This window comes from Anarhichas minor, unplaced genomic scaffold, assembly GCF_050575085.1.
Source record: "Anarhichas minor isolate MPS153535 unplaced genomic scaffold, ASM5057508v1 ptg000043l, whole genome shotgun sequence".
Lineage (NCBI taxonomy): Eukaryota > Metazoa > Chordata > Actinopteri > Perciformes > Anarhichadidae > Anarhichas > Anarhichas minor.
This window is the reverse complement of record NW_027466489.1, coordinates 1,302,478-1,321,306: the sequence shown is the minus strand read 5'-3', so window position 1 is coordinate 1,321,306 and position 18,829 is coordinate 1,302,478. Positions and strand designations below refer to the sequence as shown.

General features: G+C 41.5%; 2 protein-coding genes across 3 annotated transcripts; one reads left to right on the top strand and one right to left on the bottom strand.

Annotated features, from left to right (window-relative positions):
• The first annotated feature begins 517 nt into the window (after positions 1 to 517).
• myl6 (myosin, light chain 6, alkali, smooth muscle and non-muscle) lies at positions 518 to 4,122 on the top strand. Of its 2 annotated transcripts, none has more exons than XM_076110900.1 (6): positions 518 to 605; positions 904 to 931; positions 1,985 to 2,128; positions 2,463 to 2,636; positions 2,832 to 2,909; positions 3,715 to 4,122. In XM_076110900.1, the coding sequence occupies exons 1-6, from the start codon at positions 603 to 605 to the stop codon at positions 3,741 to 3,743; spliced, it is 456 nt and encodes a 151-aa protein (XP_075967015.1). In that variant the 5' UTR covers positions 518 to 602; the 3' UTR covers positions 3,744 to 4,122. The 2 variants fall into 2 exon arrangements, with proteins under 2 accessions (XP_075967015.1, XP_075967014.1); XM_076110899.1 differs by having other exon boundaries at positions 523 to 605; positions 901 to 931.
• A 302-nt stretch (positions 4,123 to 4,424) lies between these two features.
• smarcc2 (SWI/SNF related BAF chromatin remodeling complex subunit C2) lies at positions 4,425 to 15,243 on the bottom strand. Its single transcript, XM_076110908.1, has 26 exons — positions 15,126 to 15,243; positions 14,349 to 14,468; positions 14,161 to 14,246; positions 13,969 to 14,050; positions 13,320 to 13,412; positions 13,126 to 13,195; positions 12,953 to 13,022; positions 12,632 to 12,707; positions 11,194 to 11,438; positions 10,943 to 11,067; positions 10,759 to 10,812; positions 10,504 to 10,541; positions 10,298 to 10,428; positions 10,002 to 10,073; positions 9,749 to 9,862; positions 9,475 to 9,628; positions 9,264 to 9,380; positions 9,104 to 9,166; positions 8,764 to 9,022; positions 8,477 to 8,638; positions 8,178 to 8,239; positions 7,965 to 8,085; positions 7,711 to 7,874; positions 7,339 to 7,473; positions 6,883 to 7,255; positions 4,425 to 6,560 (listed from the first exon to the last, which is right to left on the bottom strand). The coding sequence occupies exons 1-26, from the start codon at positions 15,234 to 15,236 to the stop codon at positions 6,496 to 6,498; spliced, it is 3,162 nt and encodes a 1,053-aa protein (XP_075967023.1). The 5' UTR covers positions 15,237 to 15,243; the 3' UTR covers positions 4,425 to 6,495.
• Positions 15,244 to 18,829: the final 3,586 nt, after the last annotated feature.

Below are 18,829 nucleotides of genomic sequence, written 5' to 3'. Positions count from 1 at the left end.
CTTCAATTTTACTGCAGCAGGGTCCGACAGTCTGACCCGATCAGTCCTGGTTCTGGTTCTCACGTGCAACCTGGTGGCGTTGATGACAAGCATTAAGAATAACTATAAAGAAATGGCGCATCTTCTTGCTGATGGTCATTTGTGGTCTCCCGTTATGTAGGTCATACAGAAACAAAAGTATTAAATTGAGACTTTCATAACCAGTTAAAGGTTCCTCACAGTAACTTTGATTAGTGTGTCATATGAACAGTAAGGTCAACATTAAGTTTAATCATGACACCGCATCAAAATTAGTATCTCTGCAATTTTATAGAGCAGTTTTTTTCCCATAATAAGGGCATTGTAATTGAATACAACATATAACATACCATATATATATATATATATATATATATATATGCAGTTACACATATACCATATTTATTTATATATACTGTATATATATGTGTAACTGCATCCCTGAAATCCAGGCATATGATTGGCTGTTGTGCCGTGACGTCATCAGATGCGCTGATGACCGACAGCTAGCTGGCGTCCTCCTCATTAGCATAGAGAAGATACGAGACCCTCGCCCGTCTCTCATCCTACGACCTCAAACCGACATGGTGAGTAGATGCATTACTCCGAGCTGATTTATAAACAATAGCTGCTGTTGAAAGATGTGTACTCCAGGACAACGTCGTTCTTTATTCATTGATTCATATGATTAACGTTAAGTCAACGTTCAGCTAGCTGCGTATCTCTCCTGGCCTGCTTCACTCATTCTAGCGTTAAGCCTTTAGCCACACTCCGTTTCTTTACTGTACGGTAGCATTAATGGAGGATTAACTTGAAGCATTTGCACATTACACTAACGCCGGTCTGTTGTTCCCCTTGTGCCGCTTTAACCCCCGCCTCAAGCAGTCTGACTTCACAGAGGACCAGATCATGGGTGAGTCAACGTTAACGTCTGATGAGCAAAAGGGATTTTAATCCTTTTAATGGTTCCGGTTATACAGCCAAACATATCATCGCCTTCATATTTTAAATGACGGTATAGCTTCATGAATTCGTCACTCTGACCCTGTAGCTCGACTGTTGTCTCTGCAAACCGCTGCACTCCCTCAGGTAGCTGTGACAGACTGAGCTCAACACTCACTCACTTTATAACTGTGTGAGGCTCAATGCCTGTCACGACTACCTAACAAATACTACTTGAATTCACCACGAGTAGTGCCACAGAATGCTGTATACTAACCTGCAACAACATGTGATCTAATAAAGCGTCTTTGTGTTTTTGCATGCTGACGCTGACGGTCATGATGCTGACAGGTTGTGTTTTAGCAGAGCAATGTGTGGACCAGGGGTTTGGCCTAGACGTCATTTTTCTGGTGGACTTAAAGGCAAATGTCACTAAAACTATTCTCGTGTGGCACTCACTAAAGCACTTTGTCAGAACAAATAGTACACATTGATGTAGGACCGTAGCTACTGTGTGGTGTTGTTTCACAGGACCAAAGTCTTGCAAACAGTTTGTGCTTTTAAGGATCGTATTTGCTCCAACAACAACCACCAACTAACAGTATGTTTCTGAGCTGATACCAAGTAATACCCTAAACCAGAAAACCGAATATTAAAAGCTGCTAACATGTAATATCAGGTAGCGGAGAGCTATTACGTGTTATTTGTGAGGTGAATGCGTAATCAATAAGCCACAGTAATTAAGATAAGTGTTTGCGAAAATGCGCCTACACAGCAGTGTCGGGATTGTGCAACTGAGAAAATGCAGAGACTTTCTGTATCTAATGTCAAAACAACTTGTGTTATCAGCTGTTCTTCTACACAAAACAACTTCATTCAATAAAGGTCCACACATACGGTTGTATCTGTAGCGTTATAAGCACGGTGTTATGCATATGTGCGTTTGCTTGTGTCTCCGACGTTGGAGTTTATTTATATATGTATATATAGCTGAATGAGTTCTCCCTCTCTGTCTCCATATCAGAGTTCAAGGAGGCCTTCCTTTTGTTTGACCGGACGGGTGAGGGGAAGATCACCTACAGCCAGTGTGGGGATGTTATGCGGGCCCTTGGACAGAACCCTGTCAACGCTGAGGTGCTCAAGGTCCTGGGAAACCCCAAGTTAGAAGGCAAGCCTCTGCTTCACCAGCTGCAACTATACCAGACCGATTCAACCTACTTTATCTTTGCCCTGGTTAACAGATAGGTTGTGTGTACAATTCTAACCCCTCATTACAACACCAGAGCACATCAGTATGTGCTGAAATGCCTTTTCTGACTTGTTCGGGGCACAGACATGAGCATACAGTACACAGCATTTATTTTAGCACTGATGATTTAGTACATTAATAAATGAGCACTCAGCGGAAAGCTCTGGTATTGTGAAAACTGCATTTTGATCCTTTTTCTAACTGTGTCGGGGGTGTTTAGAATGTAAACTATTTGTTGCTGATTGCCTTTCAGAGATGAACTATAAGATGTTGGATTTTGAACAGTTCCTGCCCATGCTTCAGGCCATTGCTAAGAGCAAAGACCAGGGTTCCTTTGAGGATATCGTAGAAGGTCTGCGGGTCTTTGACAAGGAGGGAAACGGCACAGTGATGGGAGCAGAGCTGCGTCATGTTCTCACTACACTAGGCAAGTCAACAAAAACCTGCAAAACACAAAGAATTGTCAGTAAACCTGATCTAGTTCAGCTGATGTATGTGTTGTCTTGCAAAGTAAAATCCCTTCAGGCACCTTTCTGTACCAAGAACAATGTAAGCGTGCTGTCTCCTCTGTGAGAGAGTCCTTTATATGGTTATGGTTTTAATTCTTCTTCGTTTGTGCCAGGTGAAAAAATGACAGAGGAGGAGGTGGAAACTCTTTTAGCGGGACACGAAGACGCCAATGGCTGCATTAACTATGAAGGTAAGACTGCACAGTATGTGGACAGATGCACTCAGATGACTCTATTGGTACGTTCTAATACCCGTACTACCATACAATTTAGAATGCCAGAAGAAGATTAGGTATGTCCCGATACATAGTGCGTCTATTGAAATGTAATAACAAGACCTTAAAAAACACTGCACAGCATTTTGGGAATTGTATAAAGGAGGGAACTTGTCTGCTTCGAGCAACCTGAGTAAGTAGGAAATGTGGCACAACTACGTGGCCGTCGTAGGAGCACCACAAGTCCTCAATAATAACAAAAAAGAGGGGGAAGAAAGTAAGTTTTAGGAATCACAGCGAACACACATTTGTGACAATTAGGAAAGCAGAAAAAAACACATTTGAACAATTAGGGAATAAAGGAATCAAAGATTCAAAGATTCCTTTATTCTTTAATAAAGTAGAAAAAACAGCCTTGATGTACAATAACAACTCGTGAAGAGAGACAGTTTGTACACGTCGTAACATGCAGTGCAGCGTTGCAGTTTTAGTAACTTTCTTGAACCCAAAAGATGTTTGGTTTAGTTCCAACAGCTGCGTAATGCAGCTAGAGTCATTCACCCGCGTTGTGCTAACAGTTACAGCCAAACGGCATAAAATAAGAGATGATACCAGAACAGTAAATGGCTTTGCTAATTCTTCCAAAAGTTAAGCCTCTGCAATTAGAACAAATGTTTAAAAACTCATTATAGCTCATTACGTGGCCTGTGCATTGATGGTTTTCTGATCTTTAGTTTCATATTTGATGCTGATGTGTCTCTCTTTGTTTCTCTTGTGACAGAACTCGTCCGGATGGTGATGAGCGGTTGAGGATTTCAGAAACGCACTTCCAGCTTTAATTGTTTTTCCTGAATATTTTTATATTGTTTGTCTCGTCTTGCCCTTCCATCCACGTCATCCTACCTCCAACAAGTCTCCTTTCTCTTCTTTTTTTTTTGACATCTTCAATTTATTTCGAAAGTGCCTATTCAGTCCAATGTGAAGAAACCTTTTCATCTCATTTTTCCAAACATTATTCAGCCTCGCAGGTACTCTCTGTAGGAAGGTTCCCTTGATGATTTCACCCATTACATCTTTATTAACCCATCAGTCTTGTTGTCTACAGCTTTTGTTGTTTTTGTTTTTGGTTTGATAATGTGACATGTTTCATCTAACAGTATTGAATAAAAATCCTAGTTTCCAAAGTGTCTTTCAGCCTCCGTGTCTTCAAATGTGTCTTTAAAGGGCAAAGATAATACACATCTGCAATCGCATTACAAAGCATATTTCATTTCAATGGCTCATATATAATATCTCTGATGAACCATCTCTTGGGATGGTTCTAATTGCTACTTTTTTATGACACACTATGATATGACTTTCTTCGTGACATATGAAAATTGCATCTTCATAGAAAACTTAAACGGCGCAGACTTTACACATACAAGATGAATTTAAAATGCTAAATTATTTAGAATATAAATAATAACACAAACCACTCCACACAATGACTTCCTCTTCACATCTTTATTTTTTCCCCAACATTTTGTAATTAAAACCTGAACCCCTTTTGTTATGCATTTTGTTGTTAAATACAAACTGCCAGAGTAACTGTCAGTCAGAATGTGATGATTTACTGAGGAAAGATTGATTCTACGGTATAATAATCAATGCAACTGCTGCTACCTTCAGCATCGTGAAAAACATACAGAAACTGAACATACACTTATTTCATATCACAAAATCCACACAATGTAGTAATAACACAGATAAAAGAAGTCCATTTATGCTCACAGCTATGGTGAGGTCTGTAATACTGGCTTGACGGACATTAACTGTAAAGTTTCACCTTCCGACTGGATTATAATTCATGACACTGACGTGACGTGTCGTGTGCAGAAGGAAGCCTGTTTTTTTTTTAACTCTCCAAACTCTGTGACACACGACGAATGGCACTGGAAGTAAAACTGAACGGTAATGTTGTTTACAGATCTTAATGGCATGCGTTCACATACACAAATGCTCAGTCACATCTCAAGACGGTTCCAACAAAACCTGCCTGATTCATACGCAACAGTGGAGAGGGTAAATATAAGATACAAATGTAATAATATACAGTTACAATGTTGACATATCAAAGAAAGGATATGGAAAAACAGAAAGTAAAAAATATATAAATTGATAGGATAAAAAGTGAGGATATTGTTGCAGATATTAAGGACACAATTCTCCATCGTCAGCTGTTTAAGGTGCGAGCTCCCTTGTTTTTTGACCGGCTTCACATTTCTTCCATGTGTAACTTGAAATGCACCAGCGAAAAACAAGCCGCTAAAACAAAATCTTCTTAATTTCCCAAGCAACCTCAATACAACTCACTGAATAAATGTGAGATAAACATGATTATAAAACATTTTGGTTGAGCAATTAACACAAAAGTTAAAATTATAATTAAACACTCGTGCTGTCACTGGTATACGTATCGTTCCCAGACTTTCAATCATTCCTTTTGAACAAAACTACATTCCTCACAAACCCCTGGATGCTTTAGTTCATCCAGATGTGAAAAACATGAATTAAAACATGTTATTCCTTAAGTGCTGTCGAAAGGAGGGACATTATTAAGATATATTTAAAGAGAGGTCTTCTCAGGATGATAATTTCATGCTGTCAGAACTTTCAAATGTTATCATTACAGGGTGTGTTTGTAACAAAGAATCCAGTTTACAGTCCAATGTCTCAAACTGCATCCACACCAACTGTATTTCTAACTGGCTTCAGGTTTGTTTTCATTCATTGCAGACATTTCTCTGGAGAGAGACGTTGGTTTTAGACATGTGACCTCCAGGCCAGACCCTGTAGAGTGACTGCTTGTCCATGTAAAACAAATACAAATAGAGTGGAAAAAGTAACATTTCCAATCAAGTTTTCAAAACCTTCAGCATGAAAAAGTATTTAAGACAACAAAAGGATGATATAAGTGCTAAAGTTAAATTTCATCGATGCTTCGAGTCTTTCAATTAGACCTTGGGAAACATTTTAAAAGTGCATTTTTGTCTTACATATATTGTAATTAGTACCTACAGTACAAGGGGGGGGGGGGACTCTGGAGAGATTGTAAAGCACCAACTTCACAAGCTGTGTCAAACTGTTGCGGGAAATAAATGCAACAATTGCCAAAACACTGAAAACGCGAGATGAGTCTTTTCTCTTCTTTCCTTGACTGGCAGCATGTCGGTGAGACCCTCGTAGTTCACTCTGGTGTTAAGCTTCAAATTATGTTGCTGTCCAATCGACCGCACAGGACCAACAGCTTCTGTTTGAAACTACATTTTCTTCATAGGCAGATTCAATTTAAAAAGGACATCATTTTCAACAGAGAGTTAAAGTAGAGCTGGTTTGATTCATACGTTATCATGTTTTCTTTCTTGCATCAGTTGTCCTGTTGGAAAAAAAATAAAAAATAAAAAAAATAAAAGAGCTGAACATGTAAAATGTGTTCTTCTTCGGTTTATGATTTCTTCATTTCAGATGATATCGGCAAGTGGTCAGAGTCATTCGGATTCTCAGGCTGAGTGTGATTCTCTCACTGAGGAGTTGGGACTGGAGCTGAGGGGTGGAGTGTTTCCCCAGGAAGAGGGGGGGTGGGCTCTGTAACGGGTAAAACAGGTGAGGAGCCGAAAAATGTAATGACTTTTTGACACATTTTCAAAAAACGTTCTCCTTGTTTTGAGTACTCAAGTGAAGTTAACAGGACAAATAATTCACAGCTGATAACAGTGTATGTGTTGAGAATTTAGTATATTATATATTGACATCCATCCACAATGTATTTATTCAAATACATGGTAATGGATATACAGATCTAAGTTAAACAATAGGGATGAGAGAGCAGACAAATATACTAAAAATAATGGATGTATCATGTATTGAAGAACTTGTGATCAAAATATTGCTCAAACTTTGAACTCACCATGGAGTACAGGAGTAGTGCTGGAGCTGGAGCTTGAGTGGGGAGCTGGGGTTGCACCTGGGGGGCAGGGGGGCGAGGTGTGAGCACCCTGAGGGGGTTGGGACTCAGGGGCCGGGGCAGAAGCTGAGGCCGGAGGCGCGGGACTGGGGGCCGGCTGCGGCGCTGGTGTGTTGGGAGCCTGCTGACTTGCGGTCGGGGGTGCTGGGGCTGGTGCCGGGGCGGCCTGGTTGGCATTAGGGCCCGCGGCCTGGCTGTGCTGCTGGTGCTGAATCTGCTGGAAGTGCTGCTGGCGGGCCCTCATCTCGGCATACTTCAACTGTTCCATGTGGAAGGACTGACGGTCAGCCAGCAGCTGCTGACGCTGGTACTCCAACTACAAACACAAAAAGTAAAAAGGTTACAGGTATTGTAGTGTAATTAGTCTCTATACTACATATCCCAGAATCCTTAACTTACGGCCTCCCTCTCTCTGTCCATTATGGTTTCCAGTTCTTCAAAGTGTCGCAGTTTAATCTCCAGCTTCTTCATTTGGGTCTCCACCAGCAGAGCCACGAGAGATTTAATCTTCCTCTCTTCAACTGCAGCCAGGTGCTACGAAGAAAGTGAAGGAGAAACTTAGATTCAACAAAATGTGAAAGTTAGAAAAACTAAAATCACAGCTTCATAGTTGTACGCCTCCGCCACGCAGTTTACATCCGTCTGTCAAAAATGACATCACTTCATCATTTTATCCAATTAGAAATTTGTTGAAATTGTCATGATGCCATGGCTGTTGCAGACGCGGAGGCATAGGAAGGTGATGAAGGATGCAGTAATATTAAACTTTACCTTGGCTTTGACAGCAGCAGCAGCGAGTGCAGACGCAGCAGCAGTGGCAAGGTTCCCCTCTCCAACGTCGCGCTCCACCTTCGCCTTCCTCTCTCCTTCACTCTCTGCTTCTCTTTGTCCTTCCTCTGTGCCCTCTTTTCCGTCCTTCGCCTTCTCCCCATCACCTTTGAGAAAAAAAAAAAAAGCTTCTGTTTTTTTTAACCTTTGTCAAGAACACTCTATTTCCTCTTTCTGACTGAGATGCATTTTCATACCAATCTCTGACTCTGTTTTGTCCGTCTCCCTCTCTCCTTCTGCTTCTCTTCCTCTTTCTTCTTCCTTCTTCCCATTCTCTGCCTGTTTCTCCTCTTCCTCAGTCGCTCCATCTTTGCTGTCCTGTATGGGAAAGCAAACAAGACACAATGAGCTTCGCAGCAGTTCATCAGCAGAACTCAGAAATATCATGTTATATCGAACACGTATCATACCTTGGACTCCCTCTTCTCTTCACCTGGTTGGCTGTCGCTCTTACTTTCATCACTGCTTTCATCTAGAGAGAAGACAAGTCACTCTATGGAAACTAAATAAATATGGGCAGGTGCTAAGTATAAAATAATGAGGTTTAAAATAATTTAATATACTACAAATAGCTTTTTATCTTTATTTATAATTGATTTAGGGTACCAGGTAGAGTGCACTGTGGCCATTGAGTTAATCTAGAGGTTTTCTTTGATTGGCTACAGCCCTACAATTCTGCATGCTGCATGTGTGTGTGTGTCCATCCTACCAGGTCTGTCTCCCTCCTCCAGGCCAGTGCCTGCGATGCCACTACCCTCCAAGCCGTACAGCGGGTCCTGTCGGCCACTGACCCTCGCTGCCTCCTCCACCCGCCGCACATGAGCCTCAACAAGCGCTGCAGGAACCTCCTCCTTCATACGAGAAAACTCCGCTAAGAGGGAGAGAGACAGATCGAGGTCATCGGTCACTAACGAGTAATCAATAAGAGACCAGGGATATTTAAATTCAACATCAAAAACATTCAGTAAATTCAATTCAAAATAAGCTCCTTCTCACCCAGAGCGGATTTGGCTGCAGCCGAGGCAACACGTGGGTCGACGACAGAGGCGAGGAAGGCCACTGTGCTCATGACAGGGTTCCCTGCCTGGCTGAAAGGTACGGGCTGGTAGGCTAGTGGTCCCAGGGACGACGTGTTTTCCTCTAAGTAAGGGTCTTCAATGGGCAGCCGCAGGAAGTGCAGGATGCACTCATCCTGCGTACGGCTGCCCACATGTTCTGAAACCTTGTTCCAGTCGTCCTTGTACATCTCCAACCCCTGAGAGAAGTGGGGACTACATTTAGCTTCGCATTTCTGCTTTCTTATTTTCACACAATTGATTTTAAGGATAGTTTGTACCTCAAGTAGTAGTAGTGTTTCTTGCTCCGTCCACTCCCTCATAGAGCTCGCTGTGCTCTTGCTCTGTGCACAAATATCACCACCACTTTGTTAATATGGGAGGTTATTGTAAATGGACAGAAAAAGAATCCTTCCTTCATGCATTTTCTTGGACGCGTACCTTTGCAGAACAAGTCTTCTTGCTGTACATGTCAGTCCTCAACCCAAAGTTTTGCAGATCTGCTGGTTTCTCCTTCACTTTATCTGGGAAGGATATCATCTGCTGGGTAGCAGGGGTCTACAGGTGCACAACGACAGGACACGTGTAAAACAACCCAGAGCATGTGCGTGCATGTTTTTATTTGTGTTTGTGTGTGAGAGTGTATGTGGACCTGGGACGTCTTGGGCTGCAGGGGCACCAGACTGGACGGAGTGTCTGCCAGGACGTGGAAGTGAGAAGTGGGCGGGGGACCCATGGGTGTGGGTCGGCTCTCAGAGTCAACCTGGTAATTGATCAGGCCCCACTGCTCCAGGAAGGCGTGCACTCTGCAGCAGAAGAAGCACAGAGTGTACAACACTGACAGCGGTGTGACCAAAACAAGCGACCGTCTAAATACAGACAAACTCTGGATTGAGTACAAATATTCACATTCAGCCTCCAACTACCTCATGATCGCACACACGTCTCCTGCCAGGTTCCTGCGGCAGGCCGTGGACGTGAGATATTCCTGAGGGTTCAGCCGGTAGGTGTCAATCATGAAGTTCCTGTACGCCAGGTAACTGAAAGAAGGAGGTGCATAAACTCAACTTACTGTTGTATCATATGAGATTGCTTTTTGAAATGTGTGTCAGATAAAGACTTCAGATAATAACTTATAAAAACATCCAATCTTGTTTTGTGTACAGATCAAATACTCACATCTCTGGGGTTTTGGATTTGTTCTTCCCATTGAAAAACTCTGGCAGGGCTCTGCGCTCAATGGCATGAACACTGGGTGGGGGGGGGGGGGGGGGACAATTACGACATTATGAGGACTCGCAGCTGAAATACGTATGAATGACTCACTCATGCATCTCCTGCCGTGTGCTCTCTAGAGCTGAGACTATTCTGGTTTTCATACAAGCTAATTTCACCCATATCTCACTTTTCACTGTAAATACATCAGTAACATATCTGGAATCAGATTACATTTTCAAGAACAAATGTTTTCTTACCTGTTGTAGTCAAACCAGGCAGCGTAGCTCGGTATAATAATGTGATGAGTTTGCTCGGTCACGTTGTCCTCGTGAAGGTCCGAGCCTTTCACCGGTTCACCCTTCACGCTGGGAGAGCCTTCCTCCTCCTCCTGTTCAAACATGATATATGGGTTTACTGCGCTCACTGCCCCCACACTTTCCTGCAGTTTTACAAACTACCTTACCTTGCCTGTTGTTTCCATGGACTCATCCTCCTGCTCGTCTGTTCAAATCGCAAAAGAATGGTGAGTGAGTATAAAACAAGGACAGAGAGACGTGACATTCACTTAACACAAAATGAACTCAAAAAGAATAGAGGACTCATTCACAGCAGACACACTCTTGCTTTTCCAGTGTTTGCACAGAAAGGGGACATTTTCTTTTAAAAGTAGTTATAGGTGGCCATGGTGGAGGTGACACACACACAACGTTCTGCTCACCCATATCTGTTCCTCCCTTGACTGGAGTTGAATCAGAGTCCTTCTTGGTGTTATCTGCAAAAAGAAAGTATAACGTCAGCCAGTAACAAACAACAACTACTTTAAAGTCTAGAGGGAGACAACAGAGGTTTAGTCTAATGATCATATATTGTTTTATTTATGTATATTTTGAACATTTGTGTACTTGTTTTAGGTGGGTTTCCCTCTTCCGACGCTGGAACAGGTGACGCTTCATCCAAGTCTTTACTAGGATCCTCCTGCTCCTCCTCCCTCTGGCCCCGTTTAGACTTGGTGTACGGGGTCGTTGGCCTGTCCACACAGACACACGTACACAAAATACATTATTTTACAATACTGCATAATGTCTCTGACACAACTGGTTCTGACAGCTGATGAGTGTGACATCATTGCATCAAGACACGTCTGGTTACCGACCCTTTTTTGGTATTCTTCTTCTTGCTCTCCTGAGGCGGAGGGGTGGGGGATGGCGACGGCGACCTCTTCCTCTTCTTGGCACTGCCGGGCTTCTTGTCCTTCCGCTCATCAGGAGCGGTCACCTCATCTGTCAGGGTCTTGGCTGAGATCCTCTTCCTCTTAGGGCAGCCCTCGCCCACTTCATAGTCCTCCTCGTTCATCCACTCGTTGTACTGGTCCAGCTCTAAAATCCACTTGGCATGGACCTGTAAACAGAGAGCGTTCAGTGAATGAAATGTCACCAACTTATTCCATAGTTTAACCAGGAGTGTGTTTTACACTTTTCAGCTACATCCTTCATTCAACACGGCACAATGTTACCTTGTACACATGGATTCAAATGACATGTCTAGAAATGTAATTAAAACACAAAACAGCAAAAGTACTGCTGCTGAGAACATTAGTGGAGGTGCTTTCTGGATCCTACGTCGGTTTTGTGGCTGAAACTTCATTATATTTGGGCAACAATGGCTGGATTGAGTTCAATGGAAACTTTAAAGGATTAATGTTTACGTAAAAACAATTCTACAGAGACTTAACTACACCAAAGGAGCAGTCACTGAATGAAGACCAATGCGGTTAATCTTAATCAGGTCATCTTGAAGTTGTGGTCGACATTTCTACTGTGAGTAAACAGAGTGACAGGATGGTAAACTAACACAGTGTGCTGATCTGTGTGTGAAAACAGCTCCAAACGTTTGAACGCTTCACTGCTCTGACTATCATGTCCGAGTGAGTGCTGAGCGCCTTGAGCGGTTGATGCTCTGAAGACACAATAAGAGCTACTGACGCTGCCTTTAATTCATGGTTCAGCCAAGTGCCAGAGTCAGCACGGTGGCTTCAAGTGCCAATTTATGTTATGTTTTGCAGAGAAATAAAAATATGAAAAGAAGAGTTTCCAAACTAGGGAGATATCAGCTCTGTGTACACTCTACAGTCCCCTGACAGGTTTGTATAATAAAGAAAAGGCTGAGACAGATCAAATAAACTTCCATCATTACATACTCAAGACTTAAAGACGTTTTCCAAAATTGTGTACATAAAAATGATGCACAGGCATCTAAAATTTCTAAAATCTAAAATATCATGCACCCATTAAGAACAGCATATTTGATTTGAATATGTCACTCACTCTAAGTGTTATTTAGGCTCAATTATTAAGGACAGGAACATGTCAATACAGCAAATATTTACACTGTATATTTGGTGTAGTTTAACAGTGCGAAATATGCTTAATTAAACTTAGGGGGTATGTAAGCAGATGTTAAAGGATTTATTAAGGATTTTGTTAAGGATTTATTAAGAATGTTAAAATTAAGAGAGGATAAAGAACACAGATTTAAAAAATTGGGAATGGATGACACAAAAACAGAGAGACAACAAACTAGAAAATAAATACCTTCCTAGGCTTTTCTGGGCCGGGAGGATCCTCCACAGCAGCCTCAATCTCACTGGCTTGGATCCAGGTATCATAACTAAATGGTGAGAGGAAGGAGGTCAAAGGTCAAGGCAGGGGAAAGATTACAAGTTTGGGCTTGTAAAAAACAACTCAGGTAGACCATGGTGTACCGTAAGCTTGCAGAGTTAAGAGCAGTATGAGGCTTAAAGAAAACGGCAGATCCACTCTACAGTGTTATACGTCCACAGTTAAGTGTAAAATGTTTCCATTTCAGTGTAAAACGTTGAATGGTGTTCATATCCCTGTAAACTCAGCACCAACCTGTCAGGAAAATATCCCCAGTGGAGCAGCACTTGCTTATCTCTCTTCATCACTGGACGCACCCACTCCTCTGGACCACAAAGACAAAAGGACATCAGCACAGAGCTATTCATTGCAGCAGAATTCACAATAAAAACAATAAACTGTGTTTAACACGACATCTGAAGCCTCACCTTCCTCCAGGTTGGTGGGAATAGGAACAACAACATGGGAGCTGGAGGCCTTGTCCTCAGTTACTGAGCCCTGCAACAGATAAAGTCACAAGGAAATATTGTTTTAATTTAGATTACAACATAACAATAGTTATATGTTTTGAGTGTGTTTTCTGTATGTAATACTGAGACTTTTAACAAAACAAAATACACACCTGATGTCTTTTTATGATGTCTTTTAGTTTCCCAAGCAGCTTTGGCTCTATGTCAGAGCTCAGGTAGATGACTGGCCTACTCAGGCAGTTGTTCTGAATTTAAAAGAAATGCAGCAGATGTGTGAATTTGTGAAAATCAAAATTCAAATAGTCAGGAAATCTATAGAAAATCTATATATTTAATATCATATAATCTCCATTAAAACTCAGTGTCAGTGTTGTTGAGCTCTCCGGGTTAAGGGAGCTGAATGATCTTGTAGTGTAACTGCAGGAAGTAGGATTACTGCTCAAGTCACATGACTGGGTGCCTTTCATGATGTCTTTCTGTAACGCTCAGGCAGCCGGATTCTCAGACACTTCACAAATATGATCGTAAGAGAAATGCAATCTCTCAGAGTTTTTTCTTTGCAATTATTGACTCCTGCTGGAGCTCACACTTGATTTCTTAAAAACAACCATTTTAATTGTGGCAAATTGTGGGAATGTTGTAAAAGTGAGTGACGTGAAAGAAACTTTCTTAATACAAAAAAAGGATTTTAAACACTGCTATTACACCTCAAAAAAATAGAAGTGAAAACATTTACGATTGCATTTTGGTTGTCCAGGTAATGTGTGTTACAAATAGAGAAAAGCTCGGTGGCAAACTCACTTGCACTAAAGATTTCTCAATGGTCATGAACATCTCCACATTTCGGTCCATCCTCGACGGATTCTGGAAGTCAAACCTGCGCCTACCAGGAAATTAGACTGGAGTTACACACGAAACGCACTCACGTAGCACAATATATTTTCAGTTTGTTTGTTTAGTAAACATTTATTCCAGCTAAAAAGAAAATCTTACCATCCCTGGTCACTCTTGAACTTGTAGGCAGAAGCCAGGATGTGGCAGAGAGCCCCTCCTGACTTGAAGTCCAGAAAACACTTCATCTGCAGACGCAAAACAGTTTAAAATACCTCAGTGGGGTAAAGTCGTGTGTGTGTGTGTGTGTGTGCGCGTGCGTGCGTGAATGACAGATAAAGGAGACATACTGTCAGCTTGGTGAGCGGAGGGTTGCTGACATGTCGACCGAACACCTCCTCCTGGAACTGGAGCAGCTGGACCACCAGGCTGGACAGAGACTTGTTGGTGGGGGGCTCGGCCTGGATGTACTGAGAGGACATCAACACAGAGAGGCAATCAGTGCTGAGCCACATGGAGGACAGATAACAGTTAACTACAGTGTGCTGATAGTTGCTGATGGCTCAGTTATGTCAAAAAGTGGAGGGAGCATCTTCTTTATTAATCATGTTATGTAACATGTGATATGGGAATTAAATGGTGAATATAGTTTATTTCATCATTATTGTTGTCGAGCTCCTAAAGAAATGATGCAGTTATTTGGTTAAATCAATGTGTCTATTGTATTCCAGACAGGCCATGGCTTCAGTCAGCGCGCGCCACACAGCCAACATCTGGATCTGGGCTGCATTACCGTTAGCCGATTAGCTAACTAGCTAGCTAGCTGCTTGGCCGGCTAAAGTCACCTCTTTTGCATACTATCATCATGCGGACTGATTGTGTGCTGCTTTTGCATCGGATGAGCTCTAATAACGTATCGGGATGCCGCTTTTAGCGGCTGCATCTGTTGCAGCTGTTGGCTCAGCATCCTTTTGTATCCAGGCTCGAGTGAATCAAACAGCTGGACGCTCAGCAGCACCCTCCCTCCTCTCTTTGTCACTGCCTCTGCCCAATAGGTAAGTACCCGCATTTTAGGGGGGAAAAATCACAGCTCCACGTGCACGGATACAAAAACATGCGGTCAGTACCTTTTTGTAATTCTTTCCCAGCCAGACGCGGACATTATCAAACTGAGAAACGGTATCAGACGCTTCGAAATATTTTACATTCGGGCCGCCGTCTTTCTTCCGCACCGCCATCTTTGACTGCAGACTACTAGTCAACGTCGCCTGCCGCCCAACGGCCAACGTCTGGTACTACAACTGATGGCGAGCGTAATAACAACCAATGTACAGCAGGTTGCGCACTCATGTAGGGAAAGATAAATATAATACTTCTTCATGCTCCACCATGGTGGAGAAGAAGAATTAAAAACCTCATTGTAGAAATACTACACTACTAGTTAAAGTCCTGCTTTCAAAGAAAAAGTGACGAAATGTAAGTATACTAAAAGCAGGCTACTCATCTTGCAGAATGGCTCCTGTCAGTATCATATTACCATATTATTGGATCATCATTATTATTAACATGTAAGCAGTACTTACATTTTGGAGGTGGACATAATTCTAACTGCTGGTGGGCAGTATAATAAATCCTATTTGATAAAAGTGATTTTGTGAAAAATCCTCATAATAAAATGGTATTTTGAAAGAGATGGAAAGCAGTATACACTGTCTGTGGTCTATGTATTAAATAATAAGGATATTTTTTGTGTGCCCTCTATCACTATAATTTGCATATAGGCCCGATAAGTTTACACTTATTTTAAAACTCATAAAAATGAAATACAAAAGCCTATAATCCATATCATTTAACACATTGTTAGATCTCGCTGCGTCTGTACACATTTGAAAAATGAAACAATTTACAGAATCAACAGGTAGTTGGATGCACCTCACGGCACTAGTGGATACTGTAAGTGGCAACTGAAAGAAGTGCGTCTATTTTGAGTATGAAGCATGACGAGTATGACGAGAAGTAACTTTATGCTTCCTCGCTGAGAGTGATGGTTGATTAGTTGTAACTTGCTCGAATAGACTGCAACATTTAAATGACCCAATAAAGCTTGTAAATCTTGAATAAAAAGAAAGAAAGAAAACATACATTCTGCACTATTGAAATAAGACCGAAATAATAAAATAAAGTTTTAAAGGACCAGGTTGTGATTCAGTGGCAGTGAAGGCACACATTGTATTTACAAAAAATATGTTTTTTATAATCTGTATGATTTGTATTGATGTGAATGAGGTATGCTGTCCACTAGGCCGTCTATCAATTCATTATTTAGATTGTATGAGACCTGAACTATGAAAGTGTTATTAAGTTGATTTTACCATTTTCACAGTTATTCAAATCCTCTATGTCTTGCTACTTATTTTATTTATCTCTTTATTATTATTATTAATGCATTTAATTATTTTGATCCAATTTATTTTACTTTGATTAATTGAGGAGAGTCACGGTGTGGCATTTGTTCCATATCTCCCTTTGTCTTTAGGGAAATGATTAACAGGATGAGCAAGACTCAAAATGAATCGTTCTGCTACACAAAATATGTATTTAACTTTTTATCACTTGTATCTAAAATTTTATTTAAAAGATACCTTTGTAAAAAAATGTATACATTCATATTAAAACACATCAAAGCGTGCTCTATCACAGACTTGATATTATATTAATCTACACAAACAAATAAGTATAATCCTAAATGCATCCTATAAGCAAAAAAGCTCCCATAGAGAATATTAATTAAGTATATTAATATATATGACAACAAATACCTAAATGCAAGCAGTCCCGAGCCTGTAGTCATTATATATCATACGACTACAGCAAGTTTCTGTTATCCATGTAGCCTCATAATGAGTTGATCCAGCAAAAGAATTCAGCAGACATGAGAGATCAGAAAAAAATGGGAAAAAAATATATAAACCAACAGACTGCTTTCATGTCTTTGACCTTTTTACTGGTTCTCAGTTAGTCACAGGCTCAAATTAACCTTCATTAACAGAGAATAGGTGTGTGTGTGTGTGTGTGTGTGTGTGTGTGTGTGTGTGTGTGTGTGTGTGAATCTTACATGACCCAGGCTAATTTGTGAAAGTCCAGAGACAACATTGAAGAGAGTAGTGCTTCTTGAACTAGTATTCCTCAGGCAATCTGTGTGTTTGTATTTGCTGTGTGTGAGTGTCTGAGCGTGTAAGTGAGTGTGTGTGTGTGTGTGTGTGTGTGTGTGTGTGTGGTGCACCCGTCTGCGCTGAAGGAGAGAGAGTGAAGCCTATTGATTATTTTAATCCTCCTATTTGTGAGTCTGTGATCCTCTCGGCTCAGCCTTCCACAGAGGGATTGCTAATGGGGCTGAACGCTTTCCTCCTCAGCCCTCTCTCCCTGTCCAATTAACTTAACGCTGGAATCTGCGAGGAGGGAGCAGTGGGACTCAGAGGGCAGGGGTGGTGGTGGTGGTGGTGGGGTGGGGTGGGGTGGGGGCTGGACACACTGCTGAGACACAACCCAACCAACACCCCCAGTCCGACATCTCCCAACCTCTCATTTGCACCAGCAGGAACTTCCTGCTCCAGAATAGTACTGCGTCTCACCTTTAATTAAAGATCCATCTGCTTGTTTTATTCTGGTGAGGTGAGAACTCCATTCAGGCAGTGTTTCATTTTCACTGGGTGGCCTTGCAGAGGGTAGAAGCAGCAGCAGGTGAAAAAGCAAGTATTTTAATGGGAAAGCTATACCTTAAAACAAGCTGCTGCCGCTGTAATTCTGTCTGAACGCAGATACTGCAATAAGAATTTGTCCAATTAGTGTTTGTCTTCAACCCTTCTCGAAGCTACAATTCAGAAAACCAAACCTTTAATTGACGACTCGCTAATAAAGGCGTTGCTGTATTTTACAAAACTGATAATAAACCTGTGTTACGCCCCACCCTTGGGCAGCCCTTTGGGGCGAACAAAACTCCACCACGGACCCAACTAAACCGCAGAAGACACCTTTAAAACAATCAGATCCATTTGATTTATTGGTATGAAAATATACAAACAAGACAATTCAAAATCCTTGGTTTAGAGGCAGCAAGACCAGAAGTCCCCACGCCAGAGGCCTCTCCCTTCTGCTGCTGGACCAGGAGCTTTTAAGCACTTCCTTCATTCTTGGTCCAGGTGCATACGAACATTTATATGAGGATAAGTTGAGCTCGTTGAACAATGCAGCACACCTCTGCAGAGCTAAAAAGGGACAACAGCACAGCACCTGAAACAGAGAGGTGGTGTCAATGTTTATGTGGCAGCCACTTCTCTAAAGCGAGCTACATCAGATCCAACACACAAAGTGTCAAAAGGAGGAAGTCACGTTCTCCCGAAATATGTTATAGCCCCGAGTGCTAAGCTTTATGTGTCTGAGACTGTACTCAAGTTAGTAAAACCGTACTGTCAACACTTTTGAGGGCATCTGTAGAACTTCACAGACTCTCTCAACTCCACCAGATATTTAATTATTGACTAATTAGTGCAAAAAAATGCTTTCTACCTTCGTATTTGACAAAAATGTCTGTATTCGTATCAATGCCAGAAGTTGTTAGACATCCTACATCTTCATTTTCTGGGTTTACTGACATTTATACTGTACATCGATATATGTATAGGTTCAGCTGCCCACAAAATATACTAAATTATATTTAGAACATTATATTTGAATCATGTATCTGAAGCACATGAAGTGTATGTTTTTACCTTATGTATGTAATTCTAGCACTCAGTTTGACATAAAAAAGTAAAAAATGAGCACAAACCTT